At 36.3% G+C, this 15,471-nt stretch overlaps 1 protein-coding gene and 1 pseudogene across 1 annotated transcript; both read right to left on the bottom strand.

The window, feature by feature from the left end:
• Positions 1-836: 836 nt before the first annotated feature.
• On the bottom strand, positions 837-4,821 carry LOC111988500 (translocase of chloroplast 159, chloroplastic). Its single transcript, XM_024020304.2, is given in 2 exon segments — positions 837-4,660; positions 4,662-4,821. Coding segments are annotated over 2 exon segments (3,699 nt in total). The 5' UTR covers positions 4,707-4,821; the 3' UTR covers positions 837-1,006.
• An 8,465-nt stretch (positions 4,822-13,286) lies between these two features.
• On the bottom strand, positions 13,287-13,455 carry LOC111988512 (U2 spliceosomal RNA; annotated as a pseudogene).
• Positions 13,456-15,471: the final 2,016 nt, after the last annotated feature.

The following is a 15,471-nucleotide window of genomic DNA, read 5'->3' as shown; positions in this document are numbered from 1 at the left end:
CTTGCTTTGCCAGAGTCTCTCTGTTGCATTTCATCAAGCAATTGATGTGTCGCAAGGATATTGATGATGGTAAAAGGACATTCTTCTGTGGGTTGTATGTTATTTAAAGATAGCACTAGACGATCAGATCTGTTACATGACTATTTTTTGGCTACTCAAACATTCAGATTGGAGGATTAAAAACTCAGGCAAATGTGTATAAGGTGATAACAGGATTGCAAAAGGACTCTAGAATCATATTTTTGAACTCTTGGCTCCAAGTGATCCAACTATTCTTTACTTGGTCAATCTCAAGAAAGTTCAAACAGGCCAACAATGTTTAATATGTTGCAATTTATACTCAAATCACCTCACGAAAAGCTAAAGGATGGCTTTTCAGTCATCAAATCATTGACTTTGGCTAGCTACTTCCAGTTATATCTTCAACCAAACCGAGCCAACCTGGTAAGGTAGACGCCTGTTTACAAATTTATTGAGCTTTCTTTTTCTTTAATTGTAACTACTTTGAAATTTGTTAAAAAATTTAAAACAACCTGAAAGAATTAGTTGGGGAGAAAAGCAATTATTGACACTAGTAGAATCTTACTAGTAAGATTAAAGGGTACCTCAAAATTTGCAATATTACAGCATCAAAACTATTATGTTGTATGTAGCATGGTAAAGATGAGAACAGAATCAAGGTGGCTACCCAATTCATAGAACTTTTTTTCCAAATACAGAGCCCAATAAAAAATTATAGCTCTTGAAACTTTTCTTGTTTGTCTCTCTCCACTAGTTGAAGCTCTTTTAACAATCTGAGATCATGAAAAGGGATATAAGTAAGAAAAAGAACCAACTCAGAGAACATCATTGCGTATGTTTCATGTCATTAATGTTATAGTTCATAAGACCTGCCAAAATAAGCTAAAAGAACAGCATACTGAACATTATCATAAAGATAAGTTGGTGGCTTGCCTATAACTTTACCCCATCAAAATAACCCACAACAAAAGGAAAACACCTAGTACTACGATGAGTTTTTTGCACCAAACCCAGGACAAATGCTCCTAAAGATGGAGACTGCAATTGGAAGGATGCCAAAGAGTGCAATTTGGAGTTGCTCTGAGCTGCTTATCCTGACAGTGATCTGCCCACTTCGCTTGTCATTCAATCCAACGTGTATAGCCATTTGAGAACTCCGTCCGATGAAAAACTGGGACTGTAGATTGGCCATGAGAGACATGTCACCTCTCCATCTCACAAGAGAAAGACCTAAGGTGGATTGGTCCTGCCCTATAGGGAAATCCGCCTCCTTGAGGCGCACTTCCAAGTTTGCTCCATAAGCTGCTTCACCTTGAGATCTGACAACTCCAGTACTTCCTGCCAAAACCAAGCGCTTTCCAATAGCAATCTGATCCTCAATCTTGAGTCCAGTGGCCACATTTCCATCTAAGAAAGTAAGAGTTACTCCAGCAGTTGCTTTATTTATATTGGAATTTTTTACTTTGGTTTCTCCTCTTAGGATGTAAGCAAGCTGCCCTCCAACAGTTTGAATATTGAACCCTGCCATTGTTGATCCATTCTCCCCATGCTTCATGGCAACTAAGGAATTTAAGTACATGCTAAACTGTTTTTTATCCTTCATTATTTGAACTTCAAAATCAGCAGGAAATCTACCAGAAATAGCAAGGCTCCTTTCAAGCATTAAAGCATCATACCCAAAATCATGGTCCCAGCCATGAGTACCTGGAATTGCCCTCACAAGAAACTGAGATGTGGGTTCCAAATGACGATATCTGAATGTAGGATTATCTCCGTCAAAGGAATGTGGGAGGGCAATGTCAGGTAAAGGAACTGGCACATCCGCTGGACTTGTATCCTCCTGGTCCGCGTCTTCCTCCATGCGAGCATAATCATTGCCACCATCTTTGCCTTTTTTCTTCATCTCTCTCATCCTTTTCAACTCTTTCTTTTGAAGGAGCTTCACACGATAATCATACTCCTCAAAATAAGCTTTTCTTTGCTCCTTGCTGAGTTTGGCAATCTGAGATTTCTTCAGAGGTCTAAATGGTGGAAGTTGGTCATACTCATCCTCTTCTTCTTCCTCAGAATCTGATAAATTCCCAATATCTGAGTCAACAGTATCACTGCCACCTCCTTGATCACCAGAGAGTTTTGGATGGGCGTGTGACTGCAGGAGAGAAGCCAAGAAGTAGGTTAGAGGTGGGGACCGTACCCCTAACCCAAAAAGCTTTCTGTTATCAGCATATTTCTGAGGTGTTAATAAAGGAATTGCTTGAGATAAGATCTTTATTGAGTAAAACATAAGTAATAAGTGGGGTCTCCAAACAAGTCCACTGGGAAGCACTCTTTCTCCATTGTTGTTTGTTTGACACAATGGATGGTTCTCAACTAGGGACACTGGATGCATGAGACTTGGTTGCATCAGGCGCATATCACCAACTGCTTCACTGATACACTGCTGAATAACATAGGATCGGCGAGAGACAAAATTGTCATAGCTTAGAGGTGATCCCATTGGTCCATCTGGGGGAGCAGAAGCAGCATGGGTCAAAGCAATAACAGCATTTACCCATATTGATGCACTGAGAGAACCAGTTATCAACCTTAACAATGGCAAATCATTGAGATTTTCAGTTCGAGTGTCTAAACGATCAACGTAGAGGACAATATCTGGAGGGAACTTCTTCAAAAACTTCTTTACAGATGCTAATATTTTCCGGTTGATAGATTGTTCCATCACAGAAGACCTAAGCCCCGGTGTGTCAAGGAATCTTATCTTGACACCACCTATTGTTCCAACAATCTCTTTCACAGTTGTTGTGACGGGTTCAAACGCACCAATCATTGCCTTTTCCATACCAAAAATGGAATTAATAGTAGCACTTTTCCCCACACCAGTTTTGCCAAGAACCAAAATATTTAATGAGAAGTCTAGATCATCTTTCCCCTCTGCTTCAAGTTGCATAGCCAACCTCTTTGCTGCTAATTCAAGGCTGAAAGTCTGACTAAAGTGCCTGCCAGCAACAGAGGCCAACCTATATAAAACTTTTGAAACTCCGGCATCTTCAGGAGAAATGCCTAGCCTTCGTACAAGCCTCAAGAATTTCACTCTTACGAGTTGTATCTTCTCAATTTTTTTCTTTTCCTCTTCACTTAGGCTGTCCTCAGATTCATCCTCAACTCGAAGGTCTGAAGAAAAAACATTGAAGCGATTTGGATTTGGAGCAGGTCGTAGAGAATGGAATGAGGGACCTAAACCAGCAGGACTCTCCTCTGAGCCAGCACCAGATACTGCTTTCAGAAGAGCCTCCAATGCAGCAGAATTAAATAGTTGATTTCTTTCACCCTCCCTATCTGAGTCCACTTCTTCATCCAAGTCCATTCCATTCTCATTGTCACTTCCTTCATACAGAGTAAAACTTCCACTAGCATCAACTTCCCTTTCAGAAAAATTTGACTCTAAGAGATTACATTCCTTGGTCTCAGCAAAACCGGTTGTTGCAGCTGTCTGTTTCTCTAACTGTGTGGAATCAATACAATCTTCAGTATCTGAGCTTATTATGTCAGTTTCATTAACCGTAATAGAAGTTTCTTCCACCATTCGACTGGATTCTTCAGCACCATTCTCACTTAGTCCCACAATTTCTTGCTCCCCTCCATCTGCGCCATTTAATTCAAGACCTTCATTGTCTACTCCTTTTTCTTCACCATAATACTTAACATCCTCATCCAACCTCAGATTTTTCTCCATAACATCTTCCCCATTCTCCATTTCTTCACCGTAAAACTTAACATCCTCGTCCAGCCTCAGATTTTTCTCCATAACATCTTCCCCATTCGGCATCAAAGTTTCAACATAAGCCGCCTCGGTGACACCAGGACCCTTATCTTCAATCACTTCAGCCAATACAGAAGCCTCACCAGGCTCCTCCACAACCAATGCCTTCTCTTCTCCAACACCAAGAACCCCATTTTGCACCCCAAAAAATCCATCCAAAACCGCACCTTCCACAACCTTCACCTCTGTTGCAGGCTCAGATTGTTTAGAAGTAAAAGAATCCCTCCACTCCACCAACTCATCCTCTTCAACATCCAATGCCTTAATTCTAAGTGCACTATCAAACTTCTCTAATTCCTCAATACTTGGAACCCTCACTGAACCTGAAACCGCACCATCTTCATTGACTGCGCTCACCATCTCCTCCTCCTCCTCAACATCAATATCATCATCATCATCATCCATAGACAACCTGGCTTTAGGCATAACCCGGTTATCAACCAAAACTGGCTCAACAATTTCATCACTCTCTCCCTCATATTCAATACTATTTTCTAAGCTTTTCCCACCTGAGTCTCTCACAAAAGGTCCAGAAAAATCAAAACTTTCACTCTTTTCTAGAGTTTCCTCATCTGGGTCTGCCACCGATGGCCTATCTGAAGCAGACTCAAACTCCTCCCCAGTTAAAAATTGTTCCTCAGACTCATACCCATTGTAACCACCACTACTAGTACTACTAATACTGCTACTGACACTTAAAGTTTTGTTGGGACCAATGGATTCAGAATCAGAATCAAGGGTAGGGGGTGCTCGGATAGGGAGAGATTGAGAACCTGTTGAAAGTGAAGATGAGCTGGAAAAGGCACGATTACGTGGTATTGGGACAGCTTGTGTTGTAGAGAGGGACATAAACCTTTGAGTCCATAGCTTTTGAGTTTTTCAGTTCCCAGCGGTTCTGTTTTCCAAAACCCAAAAAGGAACACACGCACACAGAAGCCAAAGCAACAGAAGTTCAAACAATATAACTTTTTTGTCTTTTAGGGTTTTTTTTTTTTTTTTTTTTTGGGTGATAGACTAGAGTTGGACTGTTCGGTTCGGGTTAAATTTGGTGTGTTTTTTTTTTTTTTTTTTTTTGGGTGATAGACTAGAGTTGGACTGTTCGGTTCGGGTTAAATTTGGTGTGGAGAGGTGAGCCACACATGGCCGGCGTGGACCATATGGCCTTGCGTAGGACAGATAAGGCTGAAACTTTCTTGGTTGGAAATTCATATGGTTTGGCAATATTGTAGGATTACACGTATTATTTTTCTTTTTCTTTTTTATCTTCATAAAAATAATATGAAAAATGAGTAAGATATTTCAATGTACTGGATTCTAAGTTATTATCGATTTTATTATATATAAAAAACTTTCAAATTGACGTGTGAATTAGTATTATAATTGTCACATCAATGCTATAAAGTTCTAAATTAACAAAGTTGTTTACAAAATGCTCGGGTTCTAGTTTAACTCAATAAAAGGTTTATTTATATTCGTTAGTTAGCAAACAAATTAAGCTCAAGTTCACGTTTAATAGTCAAACTTAAACAAACGAAACTCAAATATAATAATGTGTTTGTAAACAAGTTATAAATATGAAACTCAATTTTAGCATATATATAATATGGGCAAGACTTAGGTATAATACTTAGGTGCTGTTTTTTAGGTTTTCCTTTTAAGATTTTGCCATGTAGATTTTTTCTTATGGAATAGAACTATATTTTTTAATTAAGTAGTTACATGGCTGAATTTTAAAAATAAACTTAAAGAACCGGTACCTAAGTTATGTCCATATAATATTATATCTTTTATTTAAATATATTTATATAGACTTGATATTGAATTGTGCAAGTTGATAAATAAGAACATAAGATATCAAATTCTATTCACAATTTATTGATAATTTTTTTAATTTAATTTATTGATAATATAAATAGTCTATTTCATAGTAAAAACTATATATAACTCTTAAGAATACAAGGTTTGTGAATATAATTGCAACTATATTTTAGTTATTAATTAAAGGCATATATTTGTGAATGAGTAAAAAAAATAGCTGTAGTTTTTTACTATATATGGGTAAGAAATAAGTTAATTAAGTTGTTCGTTAACAAACTTAAGCTTATTCTAAAAAAAAAAAAAAAAAATTTTTTTTTTTTTTTTTTTTTTTTTTTCTTGGGTTTTTGGAAAAGTATGAAAAGCATTAGGTCAGGGGAAAACAAAGGGGAAAAGCATTGGGGTTTTTTTTTGGTTATATTGAAGATCTGGGAAAAGCATGAAAATAAGGATCATGGTGGGCTTGATTAAAATATGTGTTAACATGGATGAGGAGAAAAGCAGAGAAAAACGAAGAGAAAAATGAAGGGAAGAGGCAGGGGAGAGAGAGAGAGAGAGGGAGAGTGAACTGACATTGGGTCAGTGTGTGGGTCCTACAAACAATTGAAAAATATTGAGTGATGAGAAGTGAACGATGTTGCCAAACGGGGTGAGGTATTTTAAGTGATGAGTGATGAGTGATGAGTAATGAGTGATGAGTGATAAGTAACGGAAATTAAGTGATGAAAATTTTGCATCCAAACAGCCTCTTATTCTTCTCTATTCCCTTAAAATCTCAAATTTTCATTTTTCTCGAAATTGAGAGGAATGGGAGAGAATAAAATTAAATCCTATATATTCAACTCTTTATTTTAAAATAGGGGTCTAATAGTAATATTGTCATAAAATGATTTCATTCTATTCCTTCCATGTTACTCCCAAACAAGATTACTTACATTCCATTCATTTTCATTCCTTTCTCTTACTTAAATACATTTCATTCCTTTCCATTCCCTTATAATCATTCAATTTCATTCCTTTATGAACTCCTAAACAAAGCCTAAGTGGGAGGAAATGGAATGGGTAGGAGGGAACACTTATTCCTCTCTATTCCCTTAAAATCTCAAATTTTCATTCTCCCAAAATTTGGATGAATTAGAGAGAATGAAATTAGCTTTAATGATTTTTTTACTAAAATTCCCAAAATACCCATATATATTCAATCATTTATTTTAAAATAGGAGTTTAATAGTAATATTGTCATAAAATAATTCCATTCATTTCCCTCTATGTTACTCTCAAACAAAGCTACTTATATTCTATTCATTTTCATTCCTTTCAATTTCTTTATTTTAAAACATCCAAACAATGTTATAAAATTCCATTCCATTCATTTCCCTTACTTAAAAATATTCCATTCCTTTCCCTTGCTTAAAATCATTCCATTCTATTCCCTTATAAACTCCCAAACGAAATCTAAGTAGCATGTTGTTATTGACTGTTATTGGTAGATAAAAAAGTGATTTTAATGGTGAGTTTAAATTAGAACCAATAACAACTTATTACTTAAGATTTGTTCTGAAAATATTATAAAAATATTGTGGACTTACCGATTTATAATAGCTTCAACATTTTTCAAACAATTTTTGTTTTTTTTTTTTGAGTTGGACATTTTTCAAATATTTTAGTAAACATATTTAAAACTTAAAAAGTGTTGGAACCACACGGTTCTACAAATACCAAAATCCAAATTTTTTTTTTCATGGCCAAACAAACAAAAAGAGCTACCATGTGGCAGCCAGCCATAAAGGCCCTTCTCATTTGCTCATTTCTTTTTTTTTTTTTTTTTGGGTAAAATACGAAAGAATTATACTATTAATCAAAAATTATAGGAGTCCGAATAGTACGGGTTACAGCATTAGAATCATAGTTCAAAGCCTCCATAACAACAAAAGGAGGATTTACATAAGAAACTAAGGAATCCTCTTGGCAGCGCCCAATGTTTGCAAGCAGGTCAGCAACTCTATTGGTCTCCCTGTAGCAGTGCTGCATGCGATATTCCAGGAAAGCTTGGAGCATGCTCCTGCATTCATTCACAATAGGTTGAGCTAACCGGTTAGTATTGCTTGGTTTTGAGAAAAGATTGATGACTTCAGATGCATCCACATTAATAATAAGTTTGTCAATGTTAAGGTTTAAAGCCATAGCTATTTCGTCCCTTAAGGCCCACAACTCTGCAAGAAGAACACTAGAGGAGCCAATAAGTCTAGAGAAGCCCTGAACCCAAGCACCATTAGAGTCCCTAAGAAGACCCACCCCCACCAGCACGACCTGAAGAATGAAGAACTGATGCATCAGTGTTCAGTTTAAACCATCCCACACACGGCTTAGACCAAGTAGTAGAACGCCGGATTTTCTAGCTATGGGAGCGAGAGCCTTGGACGAGGAAATGGAACTTAGCAGCTTTAGCAATACAAGACTGCATGATATCAAGGCTTTGTTGTTTCCTGCGGAATGCCATAGAGTTTCTATTCAGCCAGAGAGTCCATAACCCAAAAATGAAAATGACTTTCCAAGGGATACCAAGGTGTTTAGAAGGAAAGCTACAGGTACAATTGAAATGAAGCCATTCCATAAGGGGCAGCTCAAAGGATTGAATGACTTTAGAGTGCAACCCAAGTTTATTCCAGAAGCTAACCGAGCTTTGGCATTCTCTTAAAAGATGAACAATGGACTCGGGATGGTTGTTGCATAACGGGCAAGATTGGTTAATAGTAAAACCTCTTGAACCCAACACTTCTCTAACTGGAATGCTATTGTATGAACACAGCCAAAGGAAAATGAGGATTTTATGTGGAGCAATAAGCTTCCAAATCCAGTTAGCAGAAAAAGTGTGGGGGTTCAAAACATTTAACCCTTTAGCCAACATATAGGCAGATTTGAGAGAAAAATTACCATCTTTCAACGAAGCCCAAGCAATTAAGTCTTCACTAGGAAGGCCGGTGTTAATAGGGATTGCATTAATGGCAGCCAAGAGGGGTTGGGGAAGAATGAAGGAGAGGTTTTCCCATGACCAAGTCCCATTGCTATCAAGAAAGTGAGCAACCAACCTCTGATCTTCCTGAAAGTTAAGGGGGCTAGATATGACAGACCTGAGAGTACCAAAAGAGGTCCAAGCATCATTCCAAAACGAGGTGGAGTTGCCCGAAGAAATCACTTTCCTCAGACCCGAATCAAGAGTGGGCCTAGCGGCCTTACAAGCTGCCCAAGTTCTAGAACAAGTACCTCTAGAGAGCCATGGAGAGCAGCTGGAGTGGCTAGACATGTATTTTCCTCTCAACACTTTTGCCCAAGGCATGTTTTCCCCAATGGAGAGATTCCAGACCAGTTTAGCAAGCAGTGCAAGGTTTCTAGGTCGAGCGGCATGAATACCAAGCCCCCCTTGATCAGTAGGCAATGTGACAGTGTTCCAGTTTATCATGTGCATTTTCTTTTTTTCAGGCGTGGAGCCCCAAAGGAAGTTGCGATTAGCTCGGTCAATTTCTTGGCAAACCCGACTAGGAAGTAAAGCACCTTGCATAACATAATCAGCAATAGCACTAGAAGAAGATTGGATTAAAATACGCCTTCCAGCCAGAGAGAGAAGGTTGGCTTGCCAACCAGCAAGTTTACCTTGAATATTTTGAATAATGAAGTAGAAGTCCTTACTACCCCGATTGNTTTTTTTTTTTGAGAATCTATCAATTCTGTATATAGTATACCTATGTTAGGTTTATGTTGAGGTTCCTCTCAAAAAAAGAAAAAAAAAAAAAAAAAAAAGGTTATGTTGAGGTTATTTCATCAAATAATTAGCCACCTAATTTCCACCTGCTCTTATTTAAAATAAAAATTCAACATACTCCATCTTGTTAGTTGGGTTCATGAGCAGAGATCATAATAAAGTCACCAACCTGCTCTTATCTAAAATAAAAATTCAACATGTTCCATCTTGTTTGTTGGGTTCATGAGCAAAGATTAATAAAGTCACTTGTGACAGATACCTATTTCATGCATTATATCTATACGAATGTACTTCTCACTAATTGTGTGTTGGTTATACATTTGTGTGAAACTTACATGTTATGAGAGGGAGGATGGATATACATAAGGAACATTCTCTTTCGCCGCCCACTACTACTCCAATTATTTCAATCCGAATTCCAGGACTTGGAACCCAATAATCATGCTTAGTGAAGAGATACTAGCTCTCCTTTTGACTGTGTTTATGTTTAATATATGTACAATCGAGAAAAAAAAGTCAGCATTTTTCTATTCAATCGTGATTTTATGTTTCCCTATATTAAAGAAAATACAAACTTATTGTACATGTAGAGAGAGAAGTTTTTATTTGGAAGGGAAGTAACGAAAAAAAAAAGAAAGAATAATAAAAAAAGTGATACTAAGTGTAGGGATATTGGGCTCGGGAGTTCATCATTTATTTGTTTTTTGGGCCTGTGACCCAATCCGAGGACGAGGGGTTGTCTGAGAAAAGAAATCTTTATTAAGAAAAGACTGTGTTAGTTACATAGGTTAGTTTTGATCATAATGGCTCAAGAGGGTGGGCCAAGGATAAATGCATACTCGGCTGACCAATGCCAAGGTCCAAAGAGGTTGTCTGTCGCTCAGGGTGACGTTCCAAGAAGTCTCGTTGGTACTGATAAGCATTGTAGAGACGTCAGACAGGAAAAAGTCTCGAAATATCTTAGGAGAAAATTGCTGCGATCACATTAAATGCTCTGCAGCTAACTTTCTGGTCGCATTAATGTGGGGAGTGATACCTGAACAGTGGTTTTCAATCTTATAGCTACTACTTGAGGACTTATGGGAGGCGCTGATGGGACAAGTATCAACACCAACTATCTAGCGTGCACGAGGAAGGTGGAGATGAAAAAAAAAGATAGTATAAAAGAAGAAGGGGGCAACGAGATAAGGGATCGAGAAAAACACATAGAAAACATTGTAGTATCAAGAACTAATTGTGTAATCAAACCTGTGAAAAATATATAAGAACAGATCTCTTCGGACTTTGCCGAGAACGATTTTCTTCAGCATAAACTAATTTACTTACATTCTCTTGTCATCCAAATCTACCTAAGCACCTGTCTAATTCATTAAAGCCCAGTTTTTCAACCTACTCTCTACAAATTCATTGTTTCGGGCTTTTTGAGCTTAAGTCTATCCGCTCATTGGGCTATGAATTCAAATCTAGTCCTTACACTAAGGATATTGCAAATTTTTTATATTATTTAATTTATTTATTTAGAATAAAAATATAGAATTATAAAAAGAGTGGTGTATACGACATTACAAATTTTGCTTTCATAATTAAATTTATTTACAAAATAATGTGTCAACTTCTAAATGTAAAATACAAAATATATATGAAATATATTTATTATATTTCTAATGTGCCATCAATTATATTTATTGATGCATTAATTTGAAATTTCTTATAATAATAGTGATAATAGCTTTATAATTTGTCATATACTAAAAAAAAAATTAATTTAAGTGTGAAAATAATGGAAATCACATATTGACAACGCCATCCTACAATATTGTCAAGTCATATGAATACTAGTCAAGAAAGAATATGCTCAGCGTTATCTAATCCGAGCAGCCACAAGGATACAATGATTTGACTCCACTCATGTATGGCTCTCCACCATTTTTCAGGTTGTAAACAAGTTGAGTTTTGAGAAAAGATTGATGACTTCAGATGCATCCACATTAATAATAAGTTTGTCAATGTTAAGGTTTAAAGCCATAGCTATTTCGTCCCTTAAGGCCCACAACTCTGCAAGAAGAACACTAGAGGAGCCAATAAGTCTAGAGAAGCCCTGAACCCAAGCACCATTAGAGTCCCTAAGAAGACCCACCCCCACCAGCACGACCTGAAGAATGAAGAACTGATGCATCAGTGTTCAGTTTAAACCACCCACACACGGCTTAGACCAAGTAGAGAACGCGGATTTTCTAGGTATGGGAGCGAGAGCCTTGGACGAGGAAATGGAACTAGCAGCTTTAGCAATACAAGACTGCAGATATCAAGGCTTTGTTGTTTCCCCGGAATGCCATAGAGTTTCTATTCAGCCAGAGAGTCCAAAACCAAAAATGAAAATGACTTTTCAAGGGATACCAAGGTGTTTAGAAGGAAAGCTACAGGTACAATTGAAATGAAGCCATTTCATAAGGGGCAGCCCAAAGGATTGAACAATACTAACCGGTTAGCTCAACCTATTGTGAATGAATGCAGGAGCATGCTCCAAGCTTTCCTGGAATATCGCATGCAGCACTGCTACAGGAGACCAATAGAGTTGCTGACCTGCTTGCAAACATTGGGCGCTGCCAAGATGAATCCTTTGTTTCTTATGTAAATCCTCCTTTTGTTGTTATGGAGGCTTTGAACTATGATTCTAATGCTGTAACCCGTAATATTCGGACTTCCTATAATTTTTGATTAATAGTAATTCTCTCCGTATTTTACCAAAAAAATAAAAAACAAGTTGAGTTGAGAATTAAAATTTTAAAATTGTTAATTTAATTTAAATCTGAACACAAGTTGAGCTTGAGCTTTGTATCAAACTAAATTACAACGTTCAATTTTGGCTTTTTTTTTTTTTTTTTTAGAATAAGCTTAAGTTTGTTAACGAACAACTTAATTAACTTATTTCTTACCCATATATAGTAAAAAACTACAGCTATTTTTTTACTCATTCACAAATATATGCCTTTAATTAATAACTAAAATATAGTTGCAATTATATTCACAAACCTTGTATTCTTAAGAGTTATATATAGTTTTTACTATGAAATAGACTATTTATATTATCAATAAATTAAATTAAAAAATTATCAATAAATTGTGAATAGAATTTGATATCTTATGTTCTTATTTATCAACTTGCACAATTCAATATCAAGTCTATATAAATATATTTAAATAAAAGATATAATATTATATGGACATAACTTAGATATATATATATATATATACACAGAATTGATTATATTCGGGCAATCATTTAATGGATTATCTTGAATAAATCATTTAATAATAATAATATTTAATGGATTATCTTGAATAAATCATTTAATAATAATAATAAAAATTGGTGCAAAAATCCTTATGAACGAATCTCAGACACTCGGCTACTTAACAAAAATTTTCGTGATATTTATCAAAAATTTGTTTGTGAAAATCAAATAAATAGTAAATAACCCTTCACTCAAAAACCGACAATTTTTTTTTTTTTAGTATTTAATATCTCTATTGATTTATCGTAGCTCAAATTCAATTTTTTAGCATTTTCCTCAACCATAGCTCAATATTCAATCTGGTTGTTCAAGTTGGGTGAAGAAGCTTTGAGCTTTTTTTTTCTTCTTTTTTTTAGTATTTTCCTCAATCATGTTGTTCAAGTTTTTTTTTTTTCTTTTTTTTGAGAAGGATGTTGTTCAAGTTGGGTGAAGAAGCTTGAGCTTTTAAACTTTCAGGACTTTGATTTAGACCGAAATTCAAAACTTTATATATTTCCATTGGTTTCGACTGAAAATTTATATATTGACGCATTTATTCCTTTGGTTCCATACAAAAAATTTAAAACTTGCGTTGGTTGGGTTGCGCCAGGCGCATGCAGTAGTGCCCAGTAACAAGCTAACATAATGGGCCTTTCCCCTTAAAAAATTTGTTAATAAATTTGACCCAGTGGGCCACATATCAGATATTAAACTGATAATAACAGATACTACACTTGATCTTAACCAAAAGGCCGAAAAAGGATGATTTGTACGGTTGCGTACTTCTACTTTTATAACTAGTCTATGCTTCGCTCTTTTCGAACTTTAATTCCATGTGGGGGATAAAAAGATGCTCTCAAACGAAAAGTAGAAGATATACGAATCTCCTCTCCCAGGTTAGAACTACACTTTGCTTGAAATCATTTGGTTCCTTTGGGCATCAAATTCGTTACATCAGCTTTGCTTGCTGCCTTTCACAGCCTTGAACCTTAGGTAATATCCTAATTTTTCAACAGCTGCTTTGAACCAGAATGGTGAAAGGTTTTTATTCTTATTGCCCAATTTAGTGGAAATCATCTGACATGGCTTTTTTTTTTTTTTCCTCATTTATTTATTTATTTTTTTGTTTTGGGTGAAGATGGCAAGATGTTGATAATTCAATGAGAAGGTGACTACAAATCCTCAATTCCATAAAAAAAAAAATTTCAGGGTAGTGAATAAGAAATTTAGAGCAATCACTTGCTGATAGACAACCAACAAGAGGTGTTGAAAATTATATAAAACTTTTTTTTTTTATTGGAAACTAGAAACTTTCATTACTTAAAAGAAATTAAATAATGATAGAGAGCTTGTTCTAAGAAACAAGGATTCTCTTCTATCCAAACTAGATAATCAACAATACCACAAGTATGTTTAGCTAAAAGATGTGCAAATGTATTTCTCTTGCACTTTAGATGAGAAAACCTAACAGTACGAATATCATGACAAAAATCAAGGATCCCATATATTATAGGAGCAACCACGGTAGCTGCATGAGAAAGACCAGCTAGAGCCCTGTACACATTAAGTGAATCCCCTTCTAAAATGCAGTCCTGTATTCCAAGATCTTTTGCAAACTGCAGACCAGTCTCAAAGGCTTTTGCCTTAACTTCCAAAGGACCCAACAGAGCACTCACTTTCATGGACATTGCAGCCATCACCAATCCATGACAGTCCTGAACAACAATTCCAATCCCAGCTTCCTTCTTTGCTGAAAAAACAACCCCATCAACATTCACTTTATACATATTCCTTGGAGGTGGACACCAATGCTCAATCTGATCCTGAACATCCTTAATTGAAAGCTTTTTGGCACCAACATACTACTGCAAATACTAACATAACCATTGCAGTGGCTCTAATTCCCCTTTCTTTTTTCCTCCATTATGAACTTCATTACAATTAGTCCAAATACTCCAAGCAATTGTAACCACCAATGCTAAAATATGTTCCTCACAATCATCCAGCATCATCATCTTCCATAACAAGTCAAGAAAAGAAGGGAATAAACCAGTAAAACCAGGTTGGAAATTCCAGTGCATTTCCAAATATTTTGAGCTTTAGGACAAGACCAAAACATATGTCCCGTGGTTTCTGACTCCAGGTTACACTCAGTACAGATATCCTCAACTAGAATTTGTTGGTGTTTCAGAATCCTCTTTATATGTAATATGTCCCGACATGCCCTCCACACAAAATGTTGAATCTTATGAGGCACATCTAATTTCCAAACACGCTTCCAAAACCTCTTCATATTACTCTCATCCGAACTAGAACCTGAAGAACCTAAAGGAGAAGCAGCCAAGATATCAATAGCCACCTTATAAGCACTTTTGACAGGAAACAGCCCATTGTTAGTTTTTGCCCAAATCAGCTTATCTGCAGGTAGGCGCGTGCTCAACAGTATACACTTAATAGCATCCACTTCACAAGGTAAAAGGAGTTGTTCAATTAAGCCCAAATTCCAGCAAGAATTATTAGAGTCAGTCAACTCAGAAACTCGAAAATCTGGAGAAACGTTAACCCGAGGAGAAATTAGCGTATGAGAAGACGAATTTGGAAGCCATTTATCACCCACACTCTAATATTTGTCCCATTACCAACCTGTCATCTAATCCCCTATTTAACCACCCTTTGTGCAGCCATTAAACGTCGCCAAATATAAGAAGGATTATTCCCCATGGAAGCATTCACAAAATCACAATCAGGAAAATATTTTGCTTTAAAAACTTTGAAGACCA

The sequence above is a fragment of the Quercus suber genome, unplaced genomic scaffold, assembly GCF_002906115.3.
Source record: "Quercus suber isolate HL8 unplaced genomic scaffold, Cork oak 2.0 scaffold_232, whole genome shotgun sequence".
Taxonomy (NCBI): Eukaryota; Viridiplantae; Streptophyta; class Magnoliopsida; order Fagales; family Fagaceae; genus Quercus; species Quercus suber.
The sequence above is the reverse complement of the archived record's forward strand: the minus strand, read 5'-3'. Positions and strand labels throughout refer to the sequence as shown.